Genomic DNA, 16,097 nt, shown 5'->3' with positions numbered 1-16,097 from the left:
AACTTGGATGCCTACCAGGCATAAAATAAGGCTCTTCTGTCAAAAAATACTGATGAAATTAATTAAAATTCACTTTAAAATGTCAGTGGGGATTGCTTAGCAAAACCTACACTGATGTATTTAATTTTAATGTTTTTTGAAGAGATAAAATATGGGCCATTAAAACTGGGGCTGATTGAAGTAGCAGGACATTATTTACCATGTTTCAAATGAAAGGTTCCCTGAAAGTTATTTATTAGCTTGAAGTAATGAATCTGGTTTGCAGGAATAAATGAAATCTAGGTCCAGCCAGCAAAACAGTTCAGTTTAGTGCAACCTTTACCAAGGGAAGGAGGTTTTAGGGAAGGAACTTGCCTTGCAGGGATCTCATCTGCCTCTTGTAATTTGTAAAGCTAAACCCCTGCCATTTGGCCAAGTCTCATGCAGTCTTCATCACTGAATACTTAAATCAGCCTTGTTAACAGTTAATATTTGCCCAGCTTGCTTGTAGCAGTGTTTCCTAAGTGATAATAATTCTTCCACATTTCATTCTCTACTCTTTGTTTACAGTTTTCTTTTCAGTGTTCCTGGAGTGATTTCCTTGTGTGTGTGTTCAGTTATGTAGGTCTGGTATTAAAAAAAAAAAAAATGAAGACAATTTTAATTTCCTGACATTTTTTAGCTTTTGTTCTTTTGTGCAAAGTTTAACACTGATGAGTTTTGATGCACAATAAAGCCAGCCCATGTGCCTGACCAGCTTTTGGGGGAGTCACATCCTCTTGGCAGAGTGTGATGTGGTGTGATGTGATGTGATGTGATGGGTCCTGGATGGAAGAGTTACAGGGGTGCAGCTGAGCTGATCTGGTGACTGGCTCTCAGGAGAGAGGTCCTGTCTCTCTGCTCACTCATCCCCTTCCCTATGCATGGTCCTGTTCAGCAGAGAGATATTTGGGATTTTGTCTGGATTGCCATGCTCCACACGTGGGCACACATGGGTCATCTCAGCTGCCTCGTGTGGGTGTACCATGATACCTCCAAGTGCAATTAGGCTGGCACTTATATACCTGTTAATCTGAAGTCTCTGAGTATTATATTTATTTTAAATGATTCCCTAAATTATCGCCTGTTGGGAGTGTACAGCAGAGTTTGGGAAAAAAACACCCCAAAATCATTCCCTCTCTCATTAGTGGAATTTTTCATGTTTTAAATATGATCACTAAGTGGTGTCTGGCCTAATGACAGAGTATACAAGGCACTGGCTATATCAGTGCCTTTATAGTTACCATTGTTAAAGCACTGAACTCTTTTGCAGGTTAATGAAATTTATCATGATGAGTCCCTGGGTGCTCACATTAACGTTGTGTTGGTGAGGATAATCCTGCTGAGCTACGGCAAGGTAAGGAAGGGTAAATTTAAATGGAGGATATCAATATCTATAGACCTCATTCTTTTATGATTGCTGCAGTTACTGGGGACATGTATTTGTTTTGTATTTTAATCTATATGTATTATTCTTACTGGTCTGTGTATCTAACGAACTTCCGTGTTTATATATATCTGTTTATCTTTAAATTTTAAATAATTTTAATTTCTTCTGGGTTTCCCCTGTGTCATTTGAAGTTACTGCTCAGCTCTGGCAGTCTGTCTTTTCAGATTTGTTTGGAATGGTCCATGAAACATAGAGAACATTTTAGTTTCCAAAGAAAACATGTGTTCTGGTTCAACTGTATGTAAGTAACAGTAAACACAAGGCAGTTCCGCAAGATGCTGTGGGCTACGGTGTCTTTCTAAGAACTCATTTTTTGTTGTGCTTATTATCAGTGGAACTACACATGTACTTAAAGTTAAATGGGTGTTCTGTGGAATAGGAGCTAGAAGGAAAGAGCTCTGCAGATCAAATCTGTAATTAAAAATATCAAGTGTTCTTTATCTCAGTTTCTGTGAAAGGGGTTGCTCCACAGACAAAACATGGGTAAAGAGGAGTAAAATGCTAAATGGGTTTCCAAAGTATTGATCTGTTCAATACCTGTGTCCTGTTATTGCCAAGTCAACATCAGATTCCATGGAAACAGGAACAGGGCATTTCAAGTGTTTTGATAACTGCATTGGTTAAGGACGTGTGATTTTGGTGCTCTCCAATGCAGCATCAGGCCCAGCTGCTTAGAGCAGAGTGATTACGTCCAATGCACCTTCCTGTGACTGGAGTTGCTGAGGTTTCCATGTTCATGTAGTAAACCTGGACTCTGGGTGACTCTGTGTCTATTCATGGGAGTTGCTGGAATGCTGTCAGCAAAGAACCTGAGCAGATGGTGAAGGTCCACTGGCATTCACCAGCTTACCCTGCTCAGTACCAGCTGAGAAATTTTCTCCCTGGTGCAAATGAGGGAGCTCTCAGGTTTAGTTTGGACTCTGTAGGAGACTGATTATCTGGATACAGATTGAGTTTTTCTGTTGGAGCTTCCCTATCTGAGAACTAAACACACCAATCAATCTCTGCTTTTCGGCAGTGATGATGATGATGATGGCAATGATGATGTAGTTACACGCTTTGGGTAAGCTTAATCAGGTGTATGTTCTAAAGTAAAAAGTAAAAAAGGTCGCATTTGCCATTTTGTGATTGAAAATTAACGGAGTGTGTAGTTGAAATTGAATTACAAAATGGTTGAAATATAATTGCTATAATGGCAAAAATTTGATTGCAAATTGACTTACAAATCTCATACAAATCTGATGTTGCAATAGTGGTGGAAGCCAGCAGAATTAATACCTGGACTAGTCACTTCTTTGCAGTCCTTGGTTCATTGGTGTTTCATAATTGTTATGTGTTTATTATTATTCATCTTCAGCCCTACAGATCTGTCTGCGTGAGCTCTGGTAATTTTTGCCAGTTTGCAGATGGCAGACAGTGGCTAGAGCAGTCATCATTCCATCTTAAGGATCTTTGTTTTCTTGTGAAGAGCAAAGCCTTGTCCATTTGTAATTTGAAAGTTATCCATTTCATATTATTTAGAGAAGAGAGTTGGGGTGGAGGACAGAAGCCATCATTTCTTGTTGGGTCTTTGGCCACATCACAGAAGTAGCATTTGCAGGTCTGTGTAATCTGCTTGTGGATATTCTGCATCCACAATCTGCAGTGGACAATCCTTTAGCTTCTGAGTTGTCCTGCTGGTTTCAGTGGAATAATTCTGCTGTCACAAGCTTGCCCCAAAGATAATTTTTCTCCCATTTCCATATCTGATTCTTGTTTCCATGAAGGACAATCTATAGCCTTATAAAAATAGCAAAAAGTATATCTAAAAGATGTAGTTCCAGAGCTCCTCTACTTTATGATGTGGGAACCTGCATGCCCTGGCTGTATAAGAATATGTCCTTTTCTGCTCATGTTTTTAAAGATCCTGATCAGAGGACTAGTACCAGGGAGTAGAAATTGAGGAGATTTTTTCTTTAAAGGTTTGGGATAATTTAGTAGTGGAAAAGCAAAGAGAAGAAGTGTATAGTTTTTATTTTCTGAATCTGTTCTGAGGAATTAGAACAAAGCCTTAAATATTTTACTATCCCACACACCAGCACTGACAGTTTTTAGGAAAATATATATTCAAAATACATAGTATTAAGTAGGGTGTGTGTACAAGTTAAGGCAGTGCATGAATGAAGCAGTGTGATTGGCTTCACAACATGAAAATATTATCCCAGTCTTGTTTGAATAAGCAGTTCTTTTGAAAGCATGAAGCTAATATCTTCAGATTCATTTGCTTCACTGCAGGCAATTTATATATATTATCAAGGGTGCCATTTAAATAATCATAATAATTACATTATGGTTCTGTAATTGATGAAGTATGTACCATCAACGTCAGGTTTATGACAGCACTCTCAGCTATTGCCAATTCTCCACCCCTGAGCAGTCTTCTACTGTATTGTGGTTTATTTTAGACAATTATATTATTTTATACAATATGTCATCTGTTGATAAGAATAATATGGACAATACTTGAGTTGCATAGCAACCAACCTTTCACTGGTTCTTGCTTGAAGGTACTCCACTCTTTAAAATCTACTTATTTTTTAATATTCTCAAACACAGGCAACTGTACATGCAGAAGTTTCAGTAATTTCAGGAATAGCATTAATTGCCCTGGTAAGATGAAAAAACAGAAGATATTCCTTAGTGATCACATGCTGAAATTACTTCAGGGACAAATTAAAAAAATCTGATATGGTTTTACTGAATCAGCACTTTGTGTAAGTGGACTTTGAGGGGGTGACAGGTTGGGCCCTGTCAAGAGCCCCGGGCTTGGGTTCTGGCTGAGTGGTGTGTTTGGGGAGCAGGCAGAATGTGGCTGTGCTGGGGCTGGGGTAGCTTTGCAGGACTTTGCAGAAGCTGCCAGCCCTTCCCAGACTCCCCACTTTGCTCTTAGTACTTCCAACAAATGATGTACCACAGACTGATGTGAAGGCTTCAGCTGTGCCTTGCTGCTGCCCACCCATTTATCAATTCCATTATTAGGATAGAAAAACGTGCTCTTCAAAGGCTGCTCCATATCCATGTTGGTTTCAGAAGCCACCGTGCATTTATCTGCATTTTCTTGGCATTGACTTCCAAAGTCACTGGCTTTTTTGATGTGATGGGATACTGCAAATAAGTGAACAGGGTACATGCAGTGCATTTTCCTTCAAATGGGAAAAAGATGAGCTGGCTCACTTCTGTCTTTTTTACACCAGTAGTAGGAAGATTGGTTCCAAATTTTGGTAACTGCGGATACATTTGGGATTAATATAATTCAATGTTTGTGCAAATTATTCCACTTAGACCTATTTTGGTTGTAAAAGCTCTGTAATCCAGCTAGCTCTAGAATACTCAGGGAAATAAGCAAAGCAGCCACGAGCACCAAGTGCAGAGGAGGTTGCAAGAGATGAGCTGAGCATGCATTTAAAAATGATTGGTTATTCTAAAATTTGTTTGGAAACATTTAAATACTGAGCTCTGCATAAAATCCTCTCATCGCCTCTTTGAGGTGGATGAATAAAGATTATTATTCCCATTTTACAGCTAAAAAAACAAAGATGTTAAGTGTTATTTTCCAAGGCCACACGGAAGGCCACTGGCAGGCTGGGGATAAGACCTCATAAATTCCTGGCTCCAGCCCCATGCTCTGTCCATTGACAATGGTGACTCTGTGTGCAGATGAGCTGGCCTTCCACAGTGCAGAGGAAAGCACATGTTTACCTGGGATGAATGCAATTAATACAGCGATTAATGAAAAAACACTTGGAAAGAATTTTGCAGGGACTGCAGGGGTTTCAATAAATGCAGCCACCTGAGGATTTGTGCCGGTTATTTCTTGGGAAATGGGAATGTGGCAGTGCAGAACACCACTGAGCTCTCCTTAGGCACCATGCACAGCCCAAGTGGCCTGTATTCAGCCTGGAGCAGGGTGGGATGGGCTGAGGGATGCTGGCTCTGCTCCGTGGCATCTGGAAATGCAACCAGTAGGGAGAGAAAACCTACATAAGCTGCAAACCACTGCTGGCACCCTAACAAGTGGTTGGACTCTGACCATGTGTTAACTTGGTCAGAGTGAAAGAGGAACCTGACTACCACTGCAGAGATCCTCTCAAATAGCTTAGAGGATGGAAGAAAACTTAAATGACTTTGAGATGGCAGTTCAGGAAGAAGGTACTGTGGGGTGGATGCCTACAACCTCATAGGACTGTTCAACTGAGAAGGACTTCTCAATTTTTTATGTCTGAGATATTAGCAGAGCCCCTACTGCCTTTATGTGGGACAGGACTTTACCTTTGATCTTTTCATAAAATGATGCTCTCTTTGTCTCTGCCATCTGACCTTTTCATGTCTAAGCTTGATGCAAGCAGGGGAGACGTTCTTGGTTCAGCCAAGATGAAAGTGCTGGTTCAGTCTGAGTTAGGTTCTTCTTTCTCTCTATTTCCCAGAGGACAGCCTTGGAAGCACAAATCAGGTTTATCCCTTAAATCTGGTGTTTGTCCTTTCTATTTTGCTGTTGACCCTGCTGTTTCCCTGGAGGGAAAGGGATGAGCACCTCCACTTACCTCTGCTTCTTCCAGGAGGGTGCAAAGACACTGGCTGTGAGCACCTGTGCCTGGCAATGCAAGGAGGTTGTTAGCTGCACAACAGGGTCATGGAACATCTGTGCTTGGAATAGACCTCTGGGCATCATCTAGTCCAACTGCCCTGCTCAGAGCAAGGTCACCTGGAGCAGGTTGTTCAGGACTGTGTCCAGCTTTGTCCAACTTTTTAATATTTCCAGAGACTCAATAACCTCTCTGGACAACCCTTCCCAATGTTTGGCCACTCTTACGGTGAAACTACAGTAAACAGCCTAAAGGCTGTTTTTCTTGCCCATTGCCTCTTCTCCTTTCTCTGGACACCTCTGGGAAGACTGTCTCAGTCATCTTTATTCCCTGCACAATAGGTATTTATATATATTGAGATCTTCCTGAGCCTCCTCCAGACTCTCCTTGTACTAAGTCATGAATGTGAGTTGAGTGAGTTGACACTGGTAGATGCAGAAGACCTGAATGAATCAGCAGGAATCAAACCCTGGCCTTACAAATGTTTCTGAAATGGAGTTTCTGGCACCAGAATTTGGCCACATCCAGTAACCAGTTCTGCACAGGCTGAGTTGCAAGGCCAGGTCCTACATATGATGTAGCATTTTGGCAGCTGTTAATGTTTTTTCACTGTTTCCATATGCTTCATATAGGGAAAAAGAAAAGAGATACTGCCCCTCCTGTTTTTTATCTGGGTGAGTTGTTGTATTCACTTATTTATATATTAGACTTAGAGCTTATAATTTCCCAGTGTGTTTTGTTGGGACCTTGAAGAATGTGGAGCTGACTGATAGCATAAACAGTGCTTTGTATTCCTGATCTGCTTACATTTATACAGAATTAGAGACTGAAAAATGTTTACAAACTGGTGCCATAAGAAAGTTTTACAAATCCTTTGAATGCAAAATGACTGTTTGCTGAATGAGCTATTTTTGTTAGTTTGGTTACCATGGACATTCAATAATTGTATTTATTTATCTTTGGCTTGTCTTGTTCAGAATGAGAGAAGAATATAAAAGTTCTAATCCAATATCCAATGAACAATAGAAGTGCCAAGTAGAAGCAATGTAAACAGTGTGTTTTGCAGAGAGTTTACACATTCAGGAAGGGAAAAGTCATATGTTAAATTGTTTCCTGAATGTATGCACTGCTGTGGTCCAACTTTTCCTACTATAGTTTGAAGCCTGTCATGTTAAGAATATTTCTGCTCCTCCTGGAGCTACTGAGGAGCTGTAAAGCCTTCTCCGTTGGTTCTCTTGGAGCACCACCTAATGGATGAGTTAGGAAAGGTCCCAAGCTTCTGACAAGCCTAAATTTCTTAAGTTATTATCATCAAGTACCTGCTCATCATCACTTTTGCAAAGTTGTACCCAGGGATGCAAAATATCAGATAAAGAAAACAGCTGTTTAAGGGGAGCTGCCATTCTGTGTGTGACACCAGTATGACTTTCACATGGTCCAGCAGCTTCAACATTCTTGAAAGGTTTGGATAGAATATAGACTAAATTTGCAGTTTTCTTATAAGATAACTTTGACATTGTTAAGGGGAAAAAGATTACATATTTCTTCCTTGTCCCACAGTCTCCACAAGTATTTGAAGGACTTTCCAGTTGGATTCATTAATTACTTGTTCTTCAGTGTGTTCATATTGAGAGAACTTCTAAATTCCCAAAGCTTAAGATAGACAGCAAAGGAGGTTCAGAGACCTCTCTGGCTTTCAGCCATTTCTTACTGCCCTGCTTTGCCTCTTTGTATGAATAGCAGCCACAACTCAGTTGTCTTCTATTTTTATTTACTTTTTTGTTTGTTTGTCTTGTTTTCTTTTTGTCGTTCTGCTTCCATCTAAGAAGGAAGGGACTGGAGAAGAAATGAAGGCAGAATCAAAAAAAGGAAGGAAAAAGTGCAGCACTGGTGGATGTTGAGTTTCCCAGAGAAAAGGCCTCGGCCAGTTCTGTAGGGCAGACTGTCCTCGTCACCCTCTGTGGTGTCTCCTCGCCTGGGGGATGTTTTCCCAGCTGAGCCCTTTCCACTTCTTGGCCAACATCTCCATCTGTTTCCATCAGCAGTTCACAGATTCTTTGCTTTTCTTGCTGTGAGAAGGAAAGTTTCCCTTTCCATTGGCAGTTTTCCTGCTGATCAGCTGAGTAATGCTCTCCACAGGCCTGCTGTCCTGCTTGGAAAGAGATCCTTCCCAGCCAGGTCAGAGCTCCCAGCCAGCTGCAGGACCTGTGAGTTCCTGGCAGTGTGGGCCCTTTGCTGGCCAAGACTAACACACACCTACACCTCTTCTCCATGTGCAGCCTGCTGGCCCCCAAACTTTCCCTGTTTGCAGTGTGACAAAGAGGGATTTTTCCCTTTCAGCCCTTATTACTGCACACAGCTCATCTCTTTTCCTCTTTCTCATTTGCTTTGTCCATTTAATAAGGGGTTGGGCTCTGATGAAACCCACACTGAGTTCCAAAAGAAAATATTATTAAGTGTTATCTGATATCTCTACAAGAGTAATTTTTGGACAGCATCCTTCTAAAACGTATGACATCTGCCCTGTCTACTAACAAGCTCTGCCTGGTCCCATGATCTCCTAAGCTATTCTCTTCAGGACAGCAGCATTTATCTGTAAAGTCAAGGCAGCCAGAAAAGTGGATAAAATTCTGTATAAAGGCATGCCTGACTTAGGAAGTCTTTGATCCAAAGACCACTGGAGCCTTGGAGGTTCTTTGGAGGGAAGAACTACCTCTAATTCCTGTCCCTGGCCATACCATTGCCCACTGTGAGGAGAGGACCATGGTGTTCGTGGTTCTTTGGTCTCAGCCAGTGCAGTTGCTCAGCACAGTGAGCTTGACTCTGTCAGACTGATGGTTCCCCGGCCATGCAATATTTTCCATTAGCATTGTTGAAACCTTTCTGATCTGCAAGTCTTTGGCAAATTGTGGAAAGTGATTTTTTTTTTTTTTTTCAGGTGAAAATTTGCTGGGAGTCAAGTGGGTTTCTCTTTTCAGGCTGCTGCATTGCAGTGAGGAAAGACAATGGATTAGTGACCAGATGATCTGAGTAATCTGGCACTGACACTCTTGACAGACTGAGTGTTTCACTCTTTGAAGCCCTCCTCATTACAGGTCCTTGACTTGCCACTTATATTTGTAGCACATGAGCACTCAAAATAATTGACTTCCTACTGGATGTCTTGTTTCCCAACTTAAAGAGCAGTAAGGCTCAGTTTTATGATGTTAAAATTGTGTCCTTGGCAAAAAAGATGGGTCAGATGAAACATACTTTGTAGGAATTTTGTGTTCTCAGTTTTGCCTTTTATGTCACAGGATTTTTTTGCTTTCTCCCTATCATGTTGGATGCAAAAACCCCACAATGCTCCACATTAACCAACTGGTCCAACTTCATTTGCTTGAAGACAATCTCTAAAATCAATGTTTTAACAAGCCAAGTAAGCATTGAAGTTCTCTTGGACTGAGCCTGTGGTTTTGGTCTTGGAAGGGACCTCAGTGTACAGTGAGAGAGTTGTTCACTCACTGCAGATGCCAGTGCAGTGCCTGAACCACGGGAGTTGCTGGTTTGTTGTGCCAGGCTGGTCTGGCCTCTGGCAGACTCGATGTTAATCAGAGGAGTGCTGTAACCTGCTCTCTTACTTCATTCAGAGACAAATATTTCTCTTTTGTGATGGACTCCACCAACAAGGGCTTGGTTTAGCAGGCAGAGAAGAGATGACAGAGGAAAGCTATAAAGCAGTGGTTATTAGGAAATAATTTACATTTTATTTTCTGTGCTTTTTTGCTGATCATGCAAATTCAGGACTTCTTTGCAAATAATTGGATACCCTTAAACAAAGCATATGTTGACAGGGTGTGTGTTTTCATTGTTTTCTGAACAATGATGTGAAACACTTAAATGATGTGATTTTTCACTTGGTGGAATGTACACAAGGAGGTCATTATGAAATATGGAAGTATTAGCAAACATCAGAAAAGATTAGAAAACTAGAAGTTTCTTAACTTCATTTTACAGCATTCTTTGCTTTTGAGCCTTGCAGTCAGAATTTTATTGAGCTCCTTGAAGGAATTGATGTTTTTTGTGCAATTCTGGAGACATAAGAGTGGAGATGATGTAGAAAAGTTTAATGTTTGCTTATTTGTTTGTTTGTTTCTGTTTTGCCACTGATGGATGTTAATAAAGACCTCAGCAATAGTCAAACTGTTTAACTGACTAGGATTTTTGCTTGAAGAGCCAGGATTTTGCCGTCTATTAGTGACTCAAAGTTTGTTTAAGTATGTTCTTATAAATATACCAAGATTCAATTAAGGTACCACAACTGTCCCACCATTTAAAATACAGTTATTAGTTCAATTTCCAAGGGAATTATGGCTGGAAGCAGTATGATCCAGCACAGGATTCTATTACAACTTTTTCATTCCACAGTGGTATCAGAATCCAAACTGTGCCTCTATTTGGTTTATAAATTTGTTTTTCTGAACATTTGCAGAATTGTAATATCTTAGTTTTGCCAAAATCAGACCTCAGTTTGGCAGACACTTCTTTTATCAATTCCAGTTGTTCGTCCACAACCCTTTGAGGATTTTTTTTCATGTAGTCAATACTCTATGTATTCCATCATGCATTCAATTAGAGGACACGTCAAATACATCTGTATTTAAACATGAATTGTATTACTTCTCTCTTATTTTTGGCCTAGGCTAAGTTTTGCTCTACATTAAGTATTTAGGAATGCCAAATGCTTGCAGTACAGTATAGCATCTAAACTGTAGTGGTTTTTGTTATGATGTTGTCATGGTAATATAATTTTTGCAAATAAAAAGCCAGGTTCACATCTGTAGTTCTTAAAAATCCTGGAAGGCATGGGACAGGTCAGTTAGTCATACATTTTAGAGTATCCCACATACAGTAAGCTTTCTAAAGTCTCAGCAGTGCACAGTATGAAGCAGAATTAGCTGGGAACTCTTAAGAAGGTACTAGTGGGGGAAAAAATAAAGGCAAATGTAGTAGTTGTATTTTAAGATACGTTTCTCTTTCTTGCTCAAGAGGACTGTCCTTTGCACCTCACCTAACACATCAGCTCACTGGAGCCAGCCAAGCTATGTCAGCTCATCACCCACGTAATGGGGATTACATGGAGAATGACATCCCGCAGTGGGAAGTTGTGTTCTACCTTCTGAATGATCTTCGGATGAGTAATGGGATAAAGAAAATGCAATTTAAAAGACAGTCACTGAGAAAGTCCATTTCTGGAAGTAATGATTCGAGTACAACTGAAAAAGTATACTTAGTTTTACACTGACAGAGCCTCTAGGAGTGTGCCAAAGTCTGACAGAACAGCTTAACCAGTTTCATTTCATGACAGAAGCAGCTGATGAACAGGACAGGGTGCTGGCTCTCTGCAGATATTGTGATAGGCTTTGCTTAGCCATCAGGCTTTGATCTTCTCTACACTGGGTCAGTCTCTCCTGATTGAGACCTGTTGTGGTTCCAAAAGTGACATGGGCCCCATCAGGAACTGTATATCCTGACTGGAAGTGATGGTAAAGAGATGATAAAATGATGAAAACTGATGCCAGGGTGGCATAGAAATAATAAGAGTACACAACCCAGTATCAGTTTTGTCATTAAAATACACATCATTCTATTTCTCTTCTATTTTTTGCTTTTGTCGTATCTTAGATTGCATTAGATGCAGAAATCACAATCTAACCATGAACTTTAGCTATTTTCTTGCCTTATTGGTCCAGCAGAATTTGTTTCTGAAATGTAAGTATCTCTTAATTAAGAACAAACTTGTAACGGAAATGGGGTGTTTAGTCCCTGAAGAAACTGGCAAAAAAATTGCCCACACTCTCAATAAATAACTCCTGGTGTCTTTTTTTAACCCTGTGTGACTGCAGTCTATGAGTCTGATAGAGATTGGGAACCCCTCCCAAAGTCTGGAGAACGTGTGTCGATGGGCCTACTTGCAGCAGAAACCCGACACTGGGCACGCGGAGTATCACGACCATGCCATCTTCCTCACCAGGCAGGATTTTGGTCCATCAGGCATGCAAGGTGTGTGTCTGCATCTGTTTTGTGTTTGCATTTATCACCAAGCCAGGCTAGTCATGTAAAGTTTAACTGTGCGTCTTTTGCTGAGCCCTGCTCAATGTTTTCTTTCCCCAAGAGCTCTTGGTTGGGCCATTTTCAGTTGTTACTGCTTCACTTATTATTTTATCCTTTCATACTGATGACCTGTTGGATCATTTCTGTGTTCTTACTGAAGCCAAGAAAATGGGATCCATATGTAAACAGTCCTGAAAATGCACAAAGATTAAAAAATAGATTTTGTGTTACAGAAGTTCCAAAGCTGTTGCTGTGTTACAGCTGAATTGCAAGAAATGTTCTTATGGAGAAATCTGGAACAGCAGGGCCAAGCGCTGCCCATTTGTTCTTTTTCTCAGACCTCTGCCTCTTGTGAGAGATCAGGTTTTTCACCAGAGGGGAGAAATCTCAGAGCTTTCCCATTCATTTTGAGTGGGCCAGAACTGCTGTCAACACAGAGATGGCTGGGGCTTTGCTCCCTGAGGGCTGGTATTGGGCTCCTCCAAACAGCAGCATGTGGTGTCCTTTGCCTCTCTTGTCTTATGCACTTGAAAAAGGCAACTGTAGGGCAGTCCAAAAGGTGACAAGAATTTTCTTGGTGAGCCAGGAAGTTTTAATTTGTTCAACTGGCTGGTTTCATCTGTTTCATAGATGAAGGAGCACATTGTTAAATGTTTGGAGGCAGAGGTCTTCAGAGGACCGCTTCAACTATACTTATGTCACAACAAAGGACAGATTCTTGCCCTAGAGCTTCCCACCATTGATTTTTCTGGTTTTGTTTGTTTTCTGAAACACTTGGTGATTCTCACAGGCTACGCTCCTGTCACTGGGATGTGCCATCCCGTCCGAAGCTGCACTCTCAACCATGAAGATGGTTTTTCGTCTGCATTTGTGGTGGCTCATGAAACTGGTCATGTGTGAGTACAGCTGGGCATCTGTGTTGTACCTTAAATGGTTCTTGGTGCGGACAAATGCTGATGACTTTGGACAGATACAATTGATGTTAAGAAATATTTAGGGCTAGCTCTGGTTTCAGGTCTCAGCTCTCACAAAGCTTTCTTTATGATCTTAAGTAAGCTTTATATTTTGGGATTTTCAAATAGGAAAAAAGAACTAATACCAAAATGTCTTCCAGGACTGCTGTGGGACTAGATTGAATGATGTATTATAGTCTCATGGTGGAAATGTAAAGTACCCATAATAAAGAAAGATGATTTCACTGAGTCAGTGGAACACAATATCCTTGCAAGCAGTCCATACTAAATAAGAACATAATCTGTATATGCTACTTCTGATAAAGGAAACAATACTGTATAGAAGTGAGGTGCCAAGCACTGCAGTTACAACCTTTCTATATATCTCATATGAAAAAAATGCAATCATTTTACCTATTAATGTGATTTGAACCAATGCCTGGGCAGCACTTGTCAGAGCTTTGGTTTCTCCCAGATCTTTTTAGTTTCCTTGTTTTCCCTGCAGAGAACTCCCACTGATTTCCCATTTTCTCTTTGGTAGAATAACAGTTACCAGAAGGCTTTTTCTGAACAGTTTCCATCTATTATGTTTTCCCTAAGAAAGCCTTTCTCCTTTTTTAGACAATAAAGTGCCAAAATTCATTGAAACCACCATAAACATATCTTAGACAGGGACACCTATTTGAGACTCAGATAGTATTTGATTCCAGAATTTTAAAATTAGAAATAAAAAGAACACAGCATGGGCTTTAAAAGAGACACCACTGCAGAAAGTTTGTAATCCCTCAAGTCATATTCAGCCCCAGTCTGTTAATTTGGTTTAACTATGGACAGATATTGCCCACATTATTTCAATAGTGCTAATTAAAAATGCAATAAAAGATCAAACAAAGGAAAGGAGCAAATATATTCAAAATAAAGCCAAAAAGAAATTTTAAAATATCTGTAATTTGGGGTAATCTTCTAGAAAGCATCCACCACTTTCCAGGCTGTTTCACATTTAAACAATGTGGGATTGCTCCTGGGCAACAGCAGTAGCTTGTCTGAACTGGCTTTCTGTGTGGTTCCTTTCTTTTTTCCATGCAAAGGATTTGTCTGCAGTTGCAAAATACTTTGAATTAAGCTAAGGTGTGATTTTTTTAGAAATTATATAAAGTCCTGAATAGCTCCAGATTAGAGCCTGGGTACATTTCTGTTAGTACTCCTGGAGTGTGGGCAGGCCCAGTAATTCAGAAATGGATTCACATTTAGCTGTAGTAATTCACAAATGTGCATGTGCACAGAACTCCCAAGAAAGCATTTTTAGTTTTTTTTTTTTTTTTTTTTTCTTGAAAGTGGATTGGGCTAATGACATGAAAGTACCCTCAAGGGTCAATCCTTCCATGTGGGAGTTACTCCAAGGCAGCTCTTTAGTTTCAGCCTCACCCTGTGTTATTCCTCATGACTTCGCTGGTGTGGACAAGGGCCGTGGCACCTTGGTGAGAGCCTTGCTGGCAGCAGCCCCGGGTGCCGCTGGGGAGGGGGAGCGCTCGGGCACTCAGACCCACCTGAGATGTCACCGCTGTGTCTCTGTCCCGTGCGGGGCAGTTTAGGGATGGAGCACGACGGCCAAGGGAACCGCTGTGGGGACGAGGTCCGGCTGGGCAGCATCATGGCCCCCCTGGTGCAGGCTGCCTTCCACCGCTTCCACTGGTCCCGCTGCAGCCAGCAGGAGCTGAACCGCTACCTCCAGTGAGTACTGCTCAGCAGCCTCTCCCCTTCCACGGGGAGCGCGAGGGAGCGATTCCGCATCTCGCCTCCGGGTTGGTGTCCGTCCAGTCTAAATTAATCTCATTTCATTTACATCTGCTCATTTTCCGGATGCTGAGGGTGTATTTGCTGTCCTCTCAGGGATGGTGGAAGGCACTGTTATGAATCTCATTGCTAGCTTTCCTCCCTCCCTACTCTAACCTCTAGCTGAGGGCTGCCTTGGCTGCCCAGCACCTGTCAGTGACAAGACGGTGCTGCCTAGAGAAGAAAATCTACCCCTTAAGTGCTCAGGGCTTTTCTTAACTTTAATAGATATCTAAAGAGCACACATGGTTCTAGAATTAGTTCTTCAGTTGTTAATTTTTCTTTCAGTACCTTAAATGCAAAAGCTGTTTAAACAGCTTCATCCATGCCCCTTGCCTTCCCTTTTGGACCTGACGCTTCAGGCATTAGACCTGTGTGGGAATTCCCTGACAAATTCTGTTGTTTATGACCTTGTTTTTGCTCCTTACAGAAAAACCCCCCTCCCCTTGTTATGTGAAAGTTGTACAAAAAATATGGGGAAGCTGCTACCATAACCAGCAAAAGCTGAAAATGAGTAGGAAAAAAGTGCAGCAGTCTTTTTATCAGTATTTTTATCATAGTTATATTAGGTGTGCCAGTAAGGTATAAAAACGTTGTGAGGGACGTGTGCTTGCTTCAATTAGCAAGATCTTCCAGCGCTTTAGCCATTAAATAAAACTTAAATAAAAATCATCTGGCCTAGAGGGCTGCTTTACATTCTCTTAAATACAACTATTTTTAAAATGTCTTATAACAAAGCAGAACAATGGTTTGCTTTGAAGTAAATCTAACCTCAAAATTCTGCTTTCAGCTATTGGTAACTTCAAGGCAATCTTAATGATTACCAGGATAGACTCATGTATGGTGTCCTCATGTCTGTTGAATAACTGGGAGACATTTCAGAGATTCTGTGGACTGTGCTGGTGTTGTGAATCAACCAGTACTTACACTGTGTTAACCATTTGGTGGCACTGGCTTCAGTCCTTTGTGCTGGCATGACTTGGTCAGATGTAATTCTACAGGCTGTCCTCACTCCTTAGGAGCAGAGGAGAAACTTCCACATTGATCACACAGAAAGGAAACTTAGTTTAAACTGTGGATGGAGTTGGGAGCGATCAGGAGAACCAGAGAGAGAGAGCAAACACGGGT

At 41.1% G+C, this 16,097-nt stretch overlaps 1 protein-coding gene across 1 annotated transcript in view; it reads left to right on the top strand.

Moving 5' to 3' along the window:
* ADAMTS2 (ADAM metallopeptidase with thrombospondin type 1 motif 2) overlaps positions 1-16,097 on the top strand; it is a 168,290-nt gene that overhangs the window by 122,695 nt on the left and 29,498 nt on the right. The window contains exons 5-8 of the mRNA XM_062501880.1: positions 1,292-1,375; positions 11,976-12,132; positions 12,974-13,079; positions 14,724-14,867. Coding sequence (XP_062357864.1) covers positions 1,292-1,375; positions 11,976-12,132; positions 12,974-13,079; positions 14,724-14,867 — 491 coding nt within the window. The remainder of the gene's footprint in view (positions 1-1,291; positions 1,376-11,975; positions 12,133-12,973; positions 13,080-14,723; positions 14,868-16,097) is intronic.

The sequence above is a fragment of the Cinclus cinclus genome, chromosome 14 (assembly GCF_963662255.1).
Source record: "Cinclus cinclus chromosome 14, bCinCin1.1, whole genome shotgun sequence".
Lineage (NCBI taxonomy): Eukaryota > Metazoa > Chordata > Aves > Passeriformes > Cinclidae > Cinclus > Cinclus cinclus.
The sequence above is the reverse complement of the archived record's forward strand: the minus strand, read 5'-3'. Positions and strand labels throughout refer to the sequence as shown.